The following is a 15804-nucleotide window of genomic DNA, read 5'->3' on the forward strand; positions in this document are numbered from 1 at the left end:
GAGAGAGAGAGAGAGAGAGAGAGAGAGAGAGAGAGAGAGAGAGAGAGAGAGAGAGAGGAGGGGCCAAGTAGCCCCTTTTATAGTGGGTCAGGCCTACCTGGCTATTGCCAGATAACTCAGGTAACTGTGGGGTGGAGTTTAGACAGAACGCTAACAGATATGATGATTCTTTAGGGTTGAGATTTTTTCTGAGTCTCTGGTCCTTCCAAAAGAACATTACAGCCCTGTCCCTCTCGTAAGTATATTTAAGAAGACTATTTAAACTTGGGAGCCTATATTAGGAATTTCCTGTGGCTTTACTGTAGGATTGCTTTTTAATTTTTTGGAGTCCTTGCAATATTATTTCAGCTGTGGGCCCAATTTTAGTTTTGAGACACCCTTCATCCCTGATCTGTGGCTGTAGAAAATCATTCACTATTCTTTGTCCTCTCATCTTTCCCTGAGCCTGGGCACAGCAAGCTTCTGTTACCCAAGGGAGAGGCCACACCCTTCCACCTCCTAAAGAAAACTTTCAAGTCGAAATGGCTTTTCCACTTGCCCTGATTTGAATAATGGATGATTTTTAAACCTCTTGTTTTTTTCTAAAATACTACTTTTTTCAAAAGAAGGATATTTTGAGGGTTTAGAATGCCCTTTTCAAGCCTTTCATGGTTCTCTGGGCTTGCAAATCACCTTCATGGTATCCCAGGGTCAGTTTAAAGACTTAAAAACCCATCTAAAGCCAATGTGGTTACTGTGTTATGTGGAGACAAACCTCACAAAATTTTTGCCTTTGACTGTGTCTGGGTCCAGAGGCCAGTGTGGCCATTTCACGTCTTCAGGAAGGCTTGAGTTAGACTTGCATAGGGTGGGATTCTGGAAGCAACAACTCAAACCCCGCAGCATCCCTGGGCTCTCAGTTCTCGCTTGGGTGCTGTAGATCCAAAGGCTGTTCTGTCCAGGGCAAGGTGTACCACAGCCCTCAAGAGCATCCCGAGCTGCATCCAGAGCTAGCCCTGAGCCAAGCACTCCTGTACCTTCTGCTATTCACCAGAACTTGTACCCAGCAGAGCCTCTAGAATCCCAAAGAGCCAGGCATCTCTCCCAACAAGGCCTTGTTTCAGTTTCTGGGTCATTCTTATGTCTTCTGGTCATGACTTCCTTGTTGTAGAAAGCAGTTGGTGTTTCTCAGTGGGGACTCTTGGCAGGTGGTGAGGATTCTCTGCCCTGTGTATTTAGTCCATTAGTCCTCGGCCAGGCTCACAATTCCAGCCTTTACTTTCTTGTTAAAACAGAAATACACTCAGCCTTGGGAGTGGAATGCAGTAACCTCAACCTGATGTACTACGGGGGTGGGGGTTTGGGGTGGTGTTACCTTGGAGAAGGGCAGTTCCACTGTCAGTCTGTAGGGGGATGGTTCTACCTTCAGCCTGGGGGAGAGGGACAGTACCACCTTCAGCCTGTGGAGTGCGGTACTATCTTCAGCCTTGGGGAGCAATATCACCTTCAGCCTGTAGAGGGGATAAGTACTACCTTCAGCCTGGGAGTGGGGGGACAGTACCACCATCAGCCTTGGGTGCAATACCACCTTCAACCTTGTGGGTACAGTACCATCACCAGCCTTCAGCCTGGGTGGATAGTATCATCTTTAGCCTTGGGGAGACAGTATCACCTTCAGCCAGTGGGGACAGTACGAACTTCAGCCTCAGGGGCAGTACCACTTTCAGCCCGTGGGGACAGTACTAAGCCTTAGGGGTGGGAACAGTAGAACTTTTAGCCCACATGTGGGGTGCAATATTTCAACCTGGGGGATACAGTACCCCTTTCAGTTTGGGGGTGCAGTACCACCTTCAGCCTGAGAGGGCCAGAACTACCTGGGGAGCGAAGAGAAACAGCAATGTCACCTTCAGCTTCAGCCTAGGAGGCCAAAGCATGTTCAGCAGGGGAACCTTTCACTGGAGGAGACACCACCTCCAGTTTCAAACCATTGCATCTCCAAGGTCAGAGATGGACTCTGGAAGACCAGCATCTCCACCCTACATCCCCAGCGTGCAGCACAGCACACACCAGAGTCCTGGCGAAGATCACAAAATCACCAAAGGAAAAAATGAGGCAGCAAACGGGCATTTTTTGTTTGGGTGGTTGGTGTATTGTTATTGTTGTTGGAGACAAGGTCTCTCTGTGTGGCTCTGGCTGTCCTGGAATTTGCTATGTAGACCAGGCTGGCCTCAAACTCAGAGATCCACCTGCCTCTGCCTCCCAAGTGCTGGGATTAAAGGCGTGTGCCACCACTGCCCGGCTTGCAAACAGGCTTCTGAAGCCAACAAAATTGTATGCAAAATGTGTGTGGGTATTTCATATGGTACACAGGGCTTTATAACTGGATAAGAGCCCACAGGATCCAACAGCTGACCCAAGGGAACCATGATGTAAAGGGACGTTTGTGAGACTTGTTTGTCCACTGTTGATGTTGATGCTGCAGGCAGTACTGAGCGAACATAACCACTGTGCAAGAATTCTCCTATCCCTGCAGGCAGGAAAGAACTGGAAACATCGAGGACTGTGTCCATGAGAGACCCAACCACAAATGCAGGGGCCACATTTAGCCATTGAACAAGAAATGGCCCGAGTCCTGGGTCCTCAGATTCACTCTTAGGACAGTGGATTAAAATAGGGCAGGGACTGGATGTGCCTTCCACAGTTCAAGTGTTTCCTAGGAGACTTCCTCAGGAAAAGTTAAAAGATAAAGAAACGGAGTGGGTGGGAGGAGTCTCAGCTTCCCAGAACCCTGCACTCACCCCATACTGGGGACTTTTGGGTCTGGCTTCCTTTTGGGAGGGATTGCTAAGACAGATGTTTGAGAAGGCTCCATCTCAGGCTGAGCCTTATGAGTGGCTGAGCAGGGGGCCCAAGTTTAGAGACAAGTGTAGCCTATGGAGTCTTACTCACCTTGCAGCTTTGAGGTCAGGCTCGGTGGTGGATGGAAAGGCGTGTTACTATAATGATAGCTTATTCCTGCTGGTTTCCTGGCACCTTCTTAGCTACCCTGGGCTGTTCCATCCCAATGAGAGAGAAAACACACCATGCAGAAAGGGCAACTGGCCAGGGGAGGGAGCAAAACTGTAACTCTAGGAAGTCTGGAAGCCAAGAACAGTTCACCAAGAAGTCCATGATGCTACTATTCCCTAGACGGATGACTCTCATTAAAGTATCTCTATGCAAGACGCTCTCAGTCCTGAGCCCAGACAACTCCCTAATGGGAGGGGAAAATCTCAGAGGAGCCCTTGATAGTCCCCAACTGATCTTTCACTGAAGACTCACAGGAGGGCATACTAAATTGCAGTGCCCTGGGCCCCTCTCCCAGAGAGTCTATTTGGCAAAGTTCTGGTCATTTGTTTGCAGACCCAGCATATTCGCAGGTGCTGCTAGGGCGACTGGGGTGGGGAGTTAGGGCGTGGGCTGGGGATCGGGGGAAGAGCACAGTGTTCTATTGCACCCCCTTGTGGCAAATAGTAGAAAAGACGAGAAACAAAAGTGTGTGGGCCTCAGCCGCACCCACCACCACCACCTCTTAGAGTATTTTACAAATTCAAGTTCTGTGATTAAATAAAGACCATCTAATAAAAAGAAGTATATGTGGGGTCCACTTTCATGTTTAAAAAGAAAGTAGTCCCAACCCTGCTCAAGGACTGCTACTGAGAATCTGTGCATCTGAGGCAGGGGACTGTACTGATAAGCCACAAAGGCCCTGTGCAAACAGAACTCCAAATAACAAGCTAAGTAAACAGAGTCAAGAGCTGGCCTAACTCGGGGCAGCTAAGGGCCTTTCCTTCCAGTAGCTGTGACTTCTACAAAGGCCTTGTAGGAGCTGTCTACAGCAGGCAGGGCTTTCCAATCTGCCCGAAGCCTGCTGCTCAGCTTCCAGGAATACCTATGGTGTCCTTGCCTGGAGGGTCTTCCCAGTCATATCTGGATGTATCTGCCTGGTCCTCATATCCACCAAGAGCCTCGGCACAGTTACTGTAGACTCTGAAAGCTGGTCTCAGGGTAACCCTCCTGAAGCCTGCTGTGGACAAGAGCATCTAGAGAACACACACAGCCTCTGGACAGAGGCTTGGACTCTCTGTTCCTTATCACTGTGGATAGGAGGACCTGGGGTGAGCTGGCCTCTCTGAGCCTTGGTGTCCTTGTCTGTATCATGAAGATGATTCTGGAACGTTTGAGAAACACTCAAGGCAGTGATCAGCACTCAGCTCCCGCATGGCACCCGGCAATGGAAGCACTGGCGGGTGTTAGTGGGTCATTTAACCCTTTCTGTGGTTCTGATGGAGCATGAGTGTGCTACCTGGATCTGTGACCACAAATTTCATGGCATAACACAGGGGGATTTACAGTTCCAGAGCGGAAAGTCTGAAGTCAGGGTATGGTCAGAACGGTCCCCTTCTGAATGCTCTGCGCTACTTTTCTCTTCAGCTTCTAGAGTCCACAGTGGTGTGTGGTGATCTCTGCTTGTGGCTGTGTCATTCCAATCTCTACAGCGCAACCCATAACCCCAAGCTGATGAGGCCATGGGGCCACCCCCGCAGTCACAAGGACCTCGGGCGTCTTCACTGTGGAGCTGTAGGCTTTCCCAGCCTTAGACTAAACGTTTTTCTAAACTTTTGTGTCTTCCAGGGTGCTCAGACTTACATCTCTTAGATATGTTGACTCCGACTGAGAGGAAGCGGCAAGGCTACATCCATGAACTCATTGTCACAGAGGAGAACTATGTGAACGACCTGCAGCTGGTCACAGAGGTATCAGCAGCCCTGGAAGGCTGGGGGTGGCCCTCCGGGGATGGGAAGAGGTGGAGGCCTTGCTGAGTAGGCTCTGCCCTGACTCTGAGCCTTGGGCAGTCTCTGGTGTATGGGGGATATCTGAGTAAGAAATAAAACTGGGGAACTTATCCCAAGAGGAGATGGTCACCACAGGGCCACCCTGCAAGACAGAGAGACAGTTCTTACTGAGCCAAGGTGCACACAAATTCCAAGCTAATGGAGAGATGCCTTTGGGCTATTACTTGGGACTCTTGGCTACTGTCAGAGAAGTTTCAGCTCAGCCACCAATTGACTGATGTCATCTAGCCAGTCACATGACATTCCAGACCCTTAGTGTTGGCTCCTGAGTACAGCAGCTAGCTGCAAGTCTCTTCAGTTACTTCTGGTGTTCCCATAAGCTCTTGAAAACTCCACCACTATGGCTGGACATCAAGACATGATTCCCCATGGCTCCATGAAGCTGCTGGCCTGGGATGGGCTGCCCTTGTGGAGAGCCAGTGAAGGACTTGACACTCTGTCTGAAAGGATAGGATGAACCAGCATTTGTGATCCCTGCTAAAGGGAGGTAGTCTTTGATCCACACACAGTGAGAGTCACGTGTCAGGAGGTAGGTTTACAGATCTTGACCCAAGGGTCACCTTCAACATGAAAAGTCCTGTCAGCCGGGCGGTGGTGGCGCACGCCTTTAATCCCAGCACTTGGGAGGCAGAGGAAGGCGGATTTCTGAGTTCGAGAGTTCGAGGCTAGCCTGGTCTACAGAGTGAGTTCCAGGACAGCCAGGGCTACACACAGAGAAACTCTGTCTCGAAAAAACAACAACAACAACAAAAGAAAAGAAAAGTCCTGTCACGGTTTTTAAACTTGTACCCTAGCGAATGTCATGAAACTGTGATGTAGCCTACATATCCATGAGGGATAGTGTTTGACTCTTTGGTGTTACGGGAGTTTCAGGCTAAAATGCTCGTCCTCAAGGGTTTCCCAATTGTGTTGTCTCAAGATGTCTGCCTGCTATTAAATATATGGTCAAAGTGTGTGAGGTATGAGTGTCACCTGCATCCATGTGACATCCTGTGTGGACATTACTCAGTTCACCATCAGATTAACAACTCATGCAGAACAAGGCTCCCAAGGATCAACTACAAACAGGTCAAGTTCCTGTGCTCACAGAATTTTAGAGGCTCCTCTGCCCCAGGTGCCAAGGACTGCCTTGTGGGCAAGGGACTAACCATATGGAGTCCCACTGAGATCTCTGATTAGCTATGGGTTATCTGCTCACCCACCCAGAGCTTGGAAAGAGCCTGTTTACTTAACAGAGCCCAAGAAGGGGGAAGCATCATCCTCTCACGACCCACCTGCTTCAAGCTTAGTGCCAGCTTTGTAGTTGCCTCCCTCAGACCCATGGCTTGTCGGGGTGTAAAGAAGGTGTCACACATCCCCATAGGCTTTCTCAAGCTCCCATGTCCTCTTGGGCCCCTTCCTCAGAGTGGGTGGGTGAGGTAATCCCACTTGCATGCTTGATGATCTACTAACGTCCTAGCTTCTTATGGGTGGAGCCAAGCTTCCTCCTCAGAGATCCTCCAGGGCTCCCCCGGCAAGCATTTGCCCCTGCAGGAGAAGGTGCTATCTGCAGTTCTCCCCCTTGTGCTAAACAAAACTGAGTCTGCTCATAGTTGTGTGTGTGTGTGTGTGTGGGGGGGTGTATGTTGAACTAACGGTCTGCTTTCTGAACGGCTTCGTTTTCTACACCTGTAGATCTTTCAGAAACCCCTGACGGAGTCTGAGCTGCTGACAGAAAAAGAGGTTGCTATGATTTTTGTTAACTGGAAGGAGCTGATTATGTGTAATATCAAACTGCTGAAGTAAGCTTTTCCCCTCTAACCACAGATGCTGCTGCCCCTCTGTGGCATGTGTGTCAGCACCTCTGTGTGGTCTCTCTGTGTCCCTCACGCATGCCACCTCGTGTTCTTTCTTTTCCTGCCCCACCCCTGCCCGCCATCCATCGCCGTCCTCCTCCTGTGCTCTCATTCCTTCCAGAAATATGCTGTGGGTTTCTCACAGCGGGGAGTGAACTGCGCATGCACACAGGTTCCTGCCCTGACTATGGCTCCAGAATTTCCTGAGCTGGGACAATTCTGGCTCCATCCTCGGGGGTGGGCAGTTCCAGCCCCAGGGCCTAGCCCTGGACCTGGATTCCCAGCAGTGGCTGTCTGTCTGTGTGAGACTGTGGGGTGGATCTCCAGCAACAATGCAGAGTATCTCAGGAGGGTCCCTGCAGCTGCCCGAGGCCACTTATGCCTTGTACCTGTTTAGTCTGCATAGGCTCTGTAGGGCCAGAGCTAAGGGACCAGAGTTAGACCTGCCTCAGTTTCCCCAACTATACTCTTAGAGGACTGAATTGGACTACAAATGGACCACAAAGATCTCCTCAATTCATTAAAAAATCAGTCAAAGCAATCAGAACATCAAGTCTGTCACAAGGCCCTAAGAGTGATGTCACTTACTAGAAAGCAGACTAAGATCTAATTCCCAGGACATAGGGCATGGCAGCTGGGGTCTTGTCCCGGGCATAGAGCATGGCAGCTAAAGGTAAGAGCCACCCTTTCTCTGAGCATTCTAGACAGGATCTAGTTGCCCCCATTCACTCCCGATCTCTCTCTTTGTGTCACTGGGAAGCTGCCATGTTCTAAACCAGGTCCCTGTGTACTTGTAATGTTCAGGTCCCTTGGTCTGTTACAGGCATAGGGAAGGGTGTGGAGCCAGGAGACATGGGCATGGAGCAGTAGGCATGGGCTCTCCTCCCTCTGTGACTAGGCTCACGCTCGAGAAGCTTTCTGTGCATGTGTGGGGTACCAGACTCTTGGACTCACATCTCACTGTTAATGTCTGCCTGTGGTCGGGTAGCTTTACAGCCAGTCCCTGGACCTCGGTGTCCTCATCTGTAAAATGGCAGTTTTGTTACTCTTCTCTGTGGCTATAACAAAATCCCCGAGGCTACCCTCTCCATCGATTAAATAAATAAATAGATAAATAAATAAATAAATAAAATGTTTCTTTAGCCCTCCAGCCTGTAGGTGAAGGCCTCATGGCAGATAATACCATGACGGAGGGGACAATTAAAGAAGGGATCAGTTGGAGAGATGGCTCAGTGGTTAAGAGCACTGACTGCTCTTCCAGAGGTCCTGAGTTCAATTCCCAGCAACTACATGGTGGCTCACAGCTATCTGTAATGGAGTCTCATGTTCTCTTCAGGTTGTCTGAAGATAGTGACAGTGTATTCACATATATAAAAATAAATAAATAAATAAATAAATAAATAAATGGCAAGCCAGGAAATCAGAGATTTGGGGGATCTACATTCTTCTCTTGAGGCAGGGTCTCACTCTGAGACCATGTAGACCAGGCTGGCCTCAAACTCACAGAGATCCTCCCCATTCTGCCTCCCAAGTGCTGGGATTAAAGGCATGCTCTATGGAGCACCCAGCCTCTGACTTGTTCTTTTATAATGGCTTGCTCTAAAAGGAATTAACCAGGGTCCTGAAAGACCCTGCAAAGGATAGCCCACATGGTCCAGAGCTTGATCTATGGCAGACATACTTTGGGGTTTTAATGAATGAATTTATTAAGTATATAGCAAGCCAAGATAAATAAAGAGCAAGAGGTAGGTAGTGGGGGTTGGAGAGATGGCGGATTATAGAATCTCATCAAAGCAGGTGTTCTCAGTATCTAGCAGAAGCCAATTGAAGTAGTTGTGATGAGGCCAGCTGGAGTTCAGAAGCGTCCCGCCTAGAGCCTCCCTACGGGTGAGACATCCAGTCAAAGAACAGACAGATACAGATGGCATCATCAAATCAGGCTCCACAACATCCAGCAGAATTGACTGGAGAAGTAGAGACAGCAGCTAGAGTAGGCACCTTTATACCACGGGACAGACAGTAGTGATGCCTGTGGAGGATTCACCTGGCCAACCTATTCTCAGGCTATTTGGCTGTTCTCTTCCCTCCCTGCCACAGCATTAGGGGGGCAGTTCATCTGGCCCCCAGACAAGTGGTCTTGAGGGAGAGTTAGACAAATATACCTGGGTCTGAAATGGGGGGAGCCAACCTTGCTTTCACGCCAGCTTCTCGGTGAGTTTACACAGGACAATTCGTCAGTATAAGGTCCATTGCCAGCAGCAGGGCATCTGACCACCCGACTCCCTCCTAAAGGCCCCTCAGTATCATCTCAAGCTCCCAGCATCTGACTTTGGGGAACCGCTCAAACCACAGCTGGGTCACATGATAATGTCTAAGTGTTCCTATTCCAGAGGCCTTCGCACAGCATGCACCTGGCTCACACTCAGTAGAGCCTCTGGGCCCAGGGGAAGCTGAGCACTCACCACCCTTTAGGAAGGAGTTGGCCTGCCACCTGGGAAGAAAGGATCAGTTGTCCCTGGACCTACAAGCACTGCGTGTGTAATACTGGATACACACAGTTTGAAAATAGAATTCAACGTTTTCTGTTAAAAACATATATATACACGGAGCTAGGGAGATGTTGCAAGCATGAAGATGTGGTTTGTATCCCCATCATCCAACTAAAAACAGGGTGTGGCAGCATGCACCTGTAATATTAGAGCTGGTGGACAGAGTAGAATTCCCTGGGATTCACTGGCCAGGCAGTCTGACTGGATCACCGAGCTCCAGGCTCAGTGACAGGCCTTGTCCCCCAAAATAGGTGGAGATAGGGAAAGCACCCATTGTTGACATCTGGCCTTTACATGCACACACACACACACACACACACACACACACACACACACACACTCCTGCTCTAGTCCTTTGCCAGGGCCTGTCAGGGCCTGTCTGTGTGCCCTCCTCCTGTTAGCTCTGACCTGTGCCATTGCCCTGAGGTGAGAACTGTGAATAATGTTGACAGCTGTAGCATCCAAGAGAGGTGAGGGGGTGGGAGGGACTTACCTCAAGTCACACAAGTGGTGGGCACTTTCACTCCGATCTACCGATCTACCGTCCCTCACAGAAAGTGTCAGAGGTCACAGTTCCTGTTTTCCCAGCACCTTTAACCTTCTCCACAGCAACTACTTCATGCTGCTGACTCTCCTACTCTTTTGTTATAGCAGCTAGATCAGCCATGAGCAAAGCAACTTGAGGAGGAAAGGGTTTATTTGGCTTATGGTTCCATGTTGCTGTTCACTATTGAAGAATGTCTGGACAAGAACTTAAGCAGGGCAGGAACCTGAGGCAGGAGCTGATGCAGAGGCCATGGAGGGTGCTGCGTACTGGCTTGCTCCTCGTAGCTTGCTCAGCCTGCTTTCTTATAGAACCCAGGACCACCAGCCTAGGCATGACTCCACCCATAGTGGGCTGGGCCCTCCACCATGGATCATTAATGAAGGAAATGCCCTGCATTCTTGCCTACAGCCTGATCTTATGGAGGCATTTTCTTAATTGAAGTTCCCTCCTCTCTGATGCCCTCATCTGTGTCAAGTAGACATAGATCTAGCCAGCACAGTTATCCTCCAGAATGTGGTAAGATCCTATTGCTGAGGACCACACATGCCATCATGGAGGGATCAAGCTGATGCTAACCCAAAAGCTTCATAGCTACTAGCGTTCACGATGCTAGGAAAGTCTGTGTAATGGTGTTGGGGCAGAAGAGTAATTGACAGTCTTACCCAGCCTTGAACCCTGGAACCCTGTGAGGTACAATAATGACTGGCCTGCAAAAGAAAGTTCTCAGTGCTTCAGAAGCATTAGTGGATGCTAGGGCTCTGCCTGTCATTGTCCACTCAGCCTGAGGACGTCAGATGGACGTTCTTAGCTGGCTGTTCCCCATGTGGATCAAGGCGTCTCATGTGCAGATCTTTCTGTAGGGTGGCAGCTCACCAAAGGGCCCAGTCCTCTCAGGACTGTGGCTGCAACAGCCGACTCACCGGATCACCTTCTATTTCACCTTCTATTTGGGTAGTAGAACATTCTAGAAAGATTCTCAATGGAACTCAGCAGGTGGTAAGCCAAGCCTTGACTTCAAGCTGGCTTCCTGGTTAGACAACTTGATTCTATCATGGTGACAGGATAGGTTATCAGAACCCAAGGACTGACTTAACACCCTCGAGATAAGGAGCTTTGTGCCCCAGACCCACCTTTTCTCCCCTCCCCCAACCCCCATCCTTTAAAGAGGAGGAAGCCAGTAAAAGGCCTTGTGTAATCCTTACAGAAAAGCTGCTTTTGGGGAAATGATGGACTGAAGGGATATCAGCAGCTTGTAACGTGGTCCTTCATTAACTACCAGTGGCTAATGCTAGAGCAAAGGTCCCTCCAGTGGAACCTGAACCATCTGAGGACACTGAGCTGGTGCCTCTCTCACGCCCTGGGTGGTCATTGCCAATCCGCCCCGTGGAAGCATGCCCTAGAAGGGAAATCAGTGCTCGTTTATGTGACTTACTGTCTCTCAGGTGTCCTTCCTCGGCTTTCCCAGGACAAGGAACCCTTCGTTAGTTGAAAAAAAAAAATGTTGAGGAAAGAAAAACAAATGACCTGAAGATTTTAAAGCTGGAGACCTACATAGTGGAAACTCCTCAAAATTGCTTAACCTTACCCACACCTCATGGTGTCTCCAATGTGACCACAAAAGAAGCCACAGAACACCATAGGGACGCCTCCACAGGGACTCTTTCATAGGGACGCCTCCATAGAATACCTCCATAGGGACGTCTCCATAGGGACACCTCCACAGGGACACCTCCATAGGATACCTCCATAGGGACTCTTCCATAGGGACACCTCCATAGGGACTCGTCCATAGGGACACCTCCATAGGGACGCCTCCACAGGGACTCCTCGAAACCTTGTCCTGAAATCATGTAGTACACCGTCCACTTACACACCCGCCCACTGATTCGCCTTCTTGTGATAGGGCAGTCAAACACCTGTCCTCATGTGCAGTCTTGCCCTAGCAGGACATTGCTATCCTTGCCGTGGAGAAGCTGGGCTGTGTGCTGATAAGACTGCACACTTAGATTTGGAAGGATGGATGCTCCACCCTGGCCGCCGTGGCTCTGCACGCTGCACACAGCAGGTAGACCCAGGATCAGACACTGCCTGTCCCCTCAGCAGCTTTTCCCAGCCTCCAGGATAGGAATTGTTTTATTTCGTAATCATCTACCTAGTCAGCTTTAAGTTAGACACATCAGTGATGTCATAGACAGAAGAAATGCCTCCCGTGGTCATCTTTACCTGACGTTGGGAAACATGATGAGATTGTTTGTGCAATGGATTTGAAGGCTTGCCTCTCCTTCCGTTGCTGACATGACTTCCCTCAGAGGATGAGGGTTCCAGAAATGGGCTCAGTGCTCTGAATGAACCAGCCTTGGACTATCACCATAGATAATGCAGTGGGACAACAACACAGGGATCCTCTCTGAGGTATTAAAGAAGAGAGAAACACATGGCAAACAGCCACCATGCTGAACAAACCTGCCCAGGCCATCCCTCGACGTGTGTCTTTCTCTGTCCCTTGTCTCACTAGATGCCCTGGTGGCTCTCTGATCTGTGCCTCTCACACCCATTCCATTTCTCTGCAACCTGCAAGGGTGAGGTATTGTCAGACAGTGATGGTGGGCGACTCACCTCCTGTGTTTCCACGCAGAGCACTGAGAGTCCGCAAGAAGATGTCTGGGGAAAAGATGCCAGTGAAGATGATCGGGGACATCCTGAGCGCCCAGCTGCCACACATGCAGCCTTACATACGCTTCTGCAGCTGCCAGCTCAATGGCGCCGCCCTCATCCAGCAGAAGACAGACGAGGCTCCCGACTTCAAGGAGTTCGTCAAAGTAAGGAGGCCAGGGCTACAGGGTGACCCTGGGGAGCATTGTCCTGAGGCATGAGGAGCTCATCAAAAGTCCACAAGCATCTTTCCACTAATTGCCTCCAGGGATGGATGGAAGTCTTCAGTGGTACTGAACTGGCAAGTGTGGGTCTCACCTGAGGGATATGCTTGGACAGGAAAGCCATCCAATGTCTGAAAGCTTTAAAATAGCTTCAGAGATATGCTCTCTGTGTGTTTGTGGTATTTCTGAGAGGTGTGTCTAAATCCTTAGTTTCATTTTCTTGGCTCATGCACACAGGGGCCTACCTCTTCAGGTAGCATCAACCTTGCCAGCCTCTGCCTCTCACGCACAGAGGGGACACCCATTGTCCCCTTAGCGCTGTGATCCCTGTTTTGGCTTACTTCTTGTTACTGTGATAAAACCACTCAGACCAAAGGCAGCTTGGAGAAGGTGAAAGTTTATCTGGCTTACAGGTTATAGTCTATCGCAGAGGGGAACGGGGCGGGAGCTCAAGGCCGGGATCTGGAATCCGAGAGACTGAAGCAGAGATCTTAGAGGAAATGTTCCTTGCTGGCTTTCCCCCAGGCTCAGCCACCCTTCTTAGACAGTCCTGGCTTACCTGCCGAGGGACTGCCCAGAGGGCACCCAGCCCTCCTACATCAATAAGTAATGTAAAAACCAAGTCCTACAGATCAATCTGAGGAGACAGCCCCTCAGCTGAGGTTCCCCCTTCCCAGGTATGTCAAGCTTAGACATCATAACCCCTTTCCCAATGGAAAATCATAGGCTCCAGCTCCGGGCATCCCCTGGGATTCCGTATGAGATGCCACAGCCTTGCTGTAGAGCTGGCAGGGTTGAGAGAGCCACATCCACCAGGGGACATTTGTGGAGGTGGTGTCAGGACAGCTAGGGGCCTCTGCCCTGGGGTAGCAGCCCTGGTACTTGGTGTTCTCAGAGTGAGTCGCTGCTAGTCACAGCCAGCACTAAACAGTACTTACCCCTCTCAGAAGAAACAAAAGAAAACAGGGAGGATACAATAACCCTCAGCCAATGTGTATCTTTTGCTGAACGCCATGACTCTGCGCCTCAGGCTTTTGGGGGTGGTTGTCCTCACCTCAGGAATCATGCTCCTCAAACCATGGGGTATCTATCTATCTCTGTGGCATCTTCTTGGTCAGAGCCTGCCATAAGCAGGGTGCTGTTGGCTCTGCACTGGTGTTACTCTGCGTTGAGGGCTTTGCTATGCTAGCCAATGAATCAGGAGTTCTGAGACATCTGTGGTGGGAAAGAAGGCTAAGAAGTGACTGAGGCTGAGGCAGAGACAGAGGGCAGTGCCAGGCAGCCAGCACCACAGGCTGCTGTAACTTCAGCCATGAGCTCAGATCCTGGGCATGAGCAAGAGTCCTTCCCTGTTTCAACTTTGGGTCAGGCTGATGGAAGCCCGGGGCGGGGCTTGTGGTCCCTCCCCCGCTTTGTTCTTCTCACTAGAACTGCTTCATTCGCCTCCTGTGTTTCCAAGATGGCAGCATCCACAAGTTGATATCAGGGCCAGGGGCTGATGGATTAGTTGATGTCAGAACTCCAGATACCTGTGCCTAAACCAGCATTAAACTAGACCCCACTCTTTATCGGTGGGAGACAAGGATCTCCTTTTTGCGGGTAGAAGGACTATTATCCACTAGCAGGGTTAATACAGTTGGTAAGAGTGGCGGGAAGCTGGGTGACTGGGAAGATGATTCAGGGTAAGGCACTTGCTTGTCAAGCATGAAGACGCATGCTCCAATCCCAGAACCCACAGAAAAGTAGGAGAGAACCAGCTCTCCAGGGTTGCCCTCTGACCTCTGTGTGCACCCACCCCCACACATAAACACACCCACATGTACACACATGTACACACATACATACTTATACATGCTTACTTTAAACGTTGAAAGAGGAAAGACACGAAGAGCCGCTGGTGAAGACAAAGTGGCCGAGACTGGAGTTTTATCCCTCAGGTCTCGGCTTCACGATGCAGCCCTGCCTGGAGTCATTGCAGCTCGTGCAGGCTACACCTGAATGAGAGAATTATATTATTAGTCCTTCTGCTTCTCTGGCACTCAGTGGGATTTTTACTCTCATTGAATAGTCTTTTGACTCTTCTGGACCCCTGGCATATCATGAAGGTTTTCAGACATCTGGAAGAAATTCTGAAGCCAGAATGTCCTCTCACGGAAGGTATGCCGAGTCTGCAGGCAGGGTGTGGGTAGGTTGTATCCAGGGTCCCGTCCTCCCTCTGCATACCGCCTCAGCCTGGCCTGTGACAGCTGGACAAGACCTTCCAACACTAGGCAGCTCAGTTACTCTCCAGTTGGATAGGTAACAGGGAGTCTTAAATGGAAAATGTAATGCCACTGGCTTTGCATTTTGCATATTTCTAAAGCACATTTTTAAAAATTTCCTCTTTCAGAGACTGGCAATGGACCCACGGTGCAAAGGAATGCCACTGTCCAGCTTTATACTGAAACCTATGCAGCGTGTCACAAGATACCCATTGATCATTAAAAACGTAAGTATGCTCACCTGTGCCTTTGTGAGCAGAGGAAGGCTGGATGAGGCCAGAGATGGTCAGAGGTGCCCAGAGGCAGGGCCAGATTCCCAGCCAGTGCACCTAGGAGCTGACGTGTGGAAGTCAGGTGCCCATATGGTGCTGAAGCTATTTGCTTGGTAACTGGGAGGGGAAAAGAGTTTTGTGTGAAATAGACTAATGAAACACAGCCTTCAGATGGCAACCAAGAGGATTTGAAGCCAGGGACACACACACACATATGGAGGGAGGGAGGGAGGGAGGGAGGGAGGGAGGGAGGGAGGGAGAGAGAGAGAGAGAGAGAGAGAGAGAGAGAGAGAGAGAGAGGTCTGCTTCCTGATGCTCCTCCGTGTACCAGATACCTGTTTTTCTCCTGTCCTTTCAAGAAAGCTAGTTCCAGAGAAAATAGAATGAGTGTTTTCCCTTGTCCACACTGGGAAATGAGCAGCTGGCTCAGTTGCCCTCTGAGCCTCAGAGGTAGAGAAAAAGGGACCACGGAAGAAGAAATCAGTTCCTTTATCTGAGGATGGTATTCAGAAACCTAGCTGTGGGTGTAGGTGTGCTCATGGCTACTCTGGGATGTGGGTACCTGCTCCCTCTCCCTCTCCCTCTCCCTC

At 50.0% G+C, this 15804-nt stretch overlaps 1 protein-coding gene across 1 annotated transcript in view; it reads left to right on the forward strand.

Moving 5' to 3' along the window:
• The window catches only part of Itsn1 (intersectin 1), a 183781-nt gene that overhangs the window by 153305 nt on the left and 14672 nt on the right, over positions 1-15804 (forward strand). Inside the window, exons 29-32 of the mRNA XM_028756412.1 lie at positions 4654-4775; positions 6549-6655; positions 12441-12624; positions 15071-15169. Of these exons, the coding sequence (XP_028612245.1) occupies positions 4654-4775; positions 6549-6655; positions 12441-12624; positions 15071-15169 (512 nt within the window). The remainder of the gene's footprint in view (positions 1-4653; positions 4776-6548; positions 6656-12440; positions 12625-15070; positions 15170-15804) is intronic.

Source organism: Grammomys surdaster, unplaced genomic scaffold, assembly GCF_004785775.1.
Source record: "Grammomys surdaster isolate TR1022 unplaced genomic scaffold, NIH_TR_1.0 126118, whole genome shotgun sequence".
Taxonomy (NCBI): Eukaryota; Metazoa; Chordata; class Mammalia; order Rodentia; family Muridae; genus Grammomys; species Grammomys surdaster.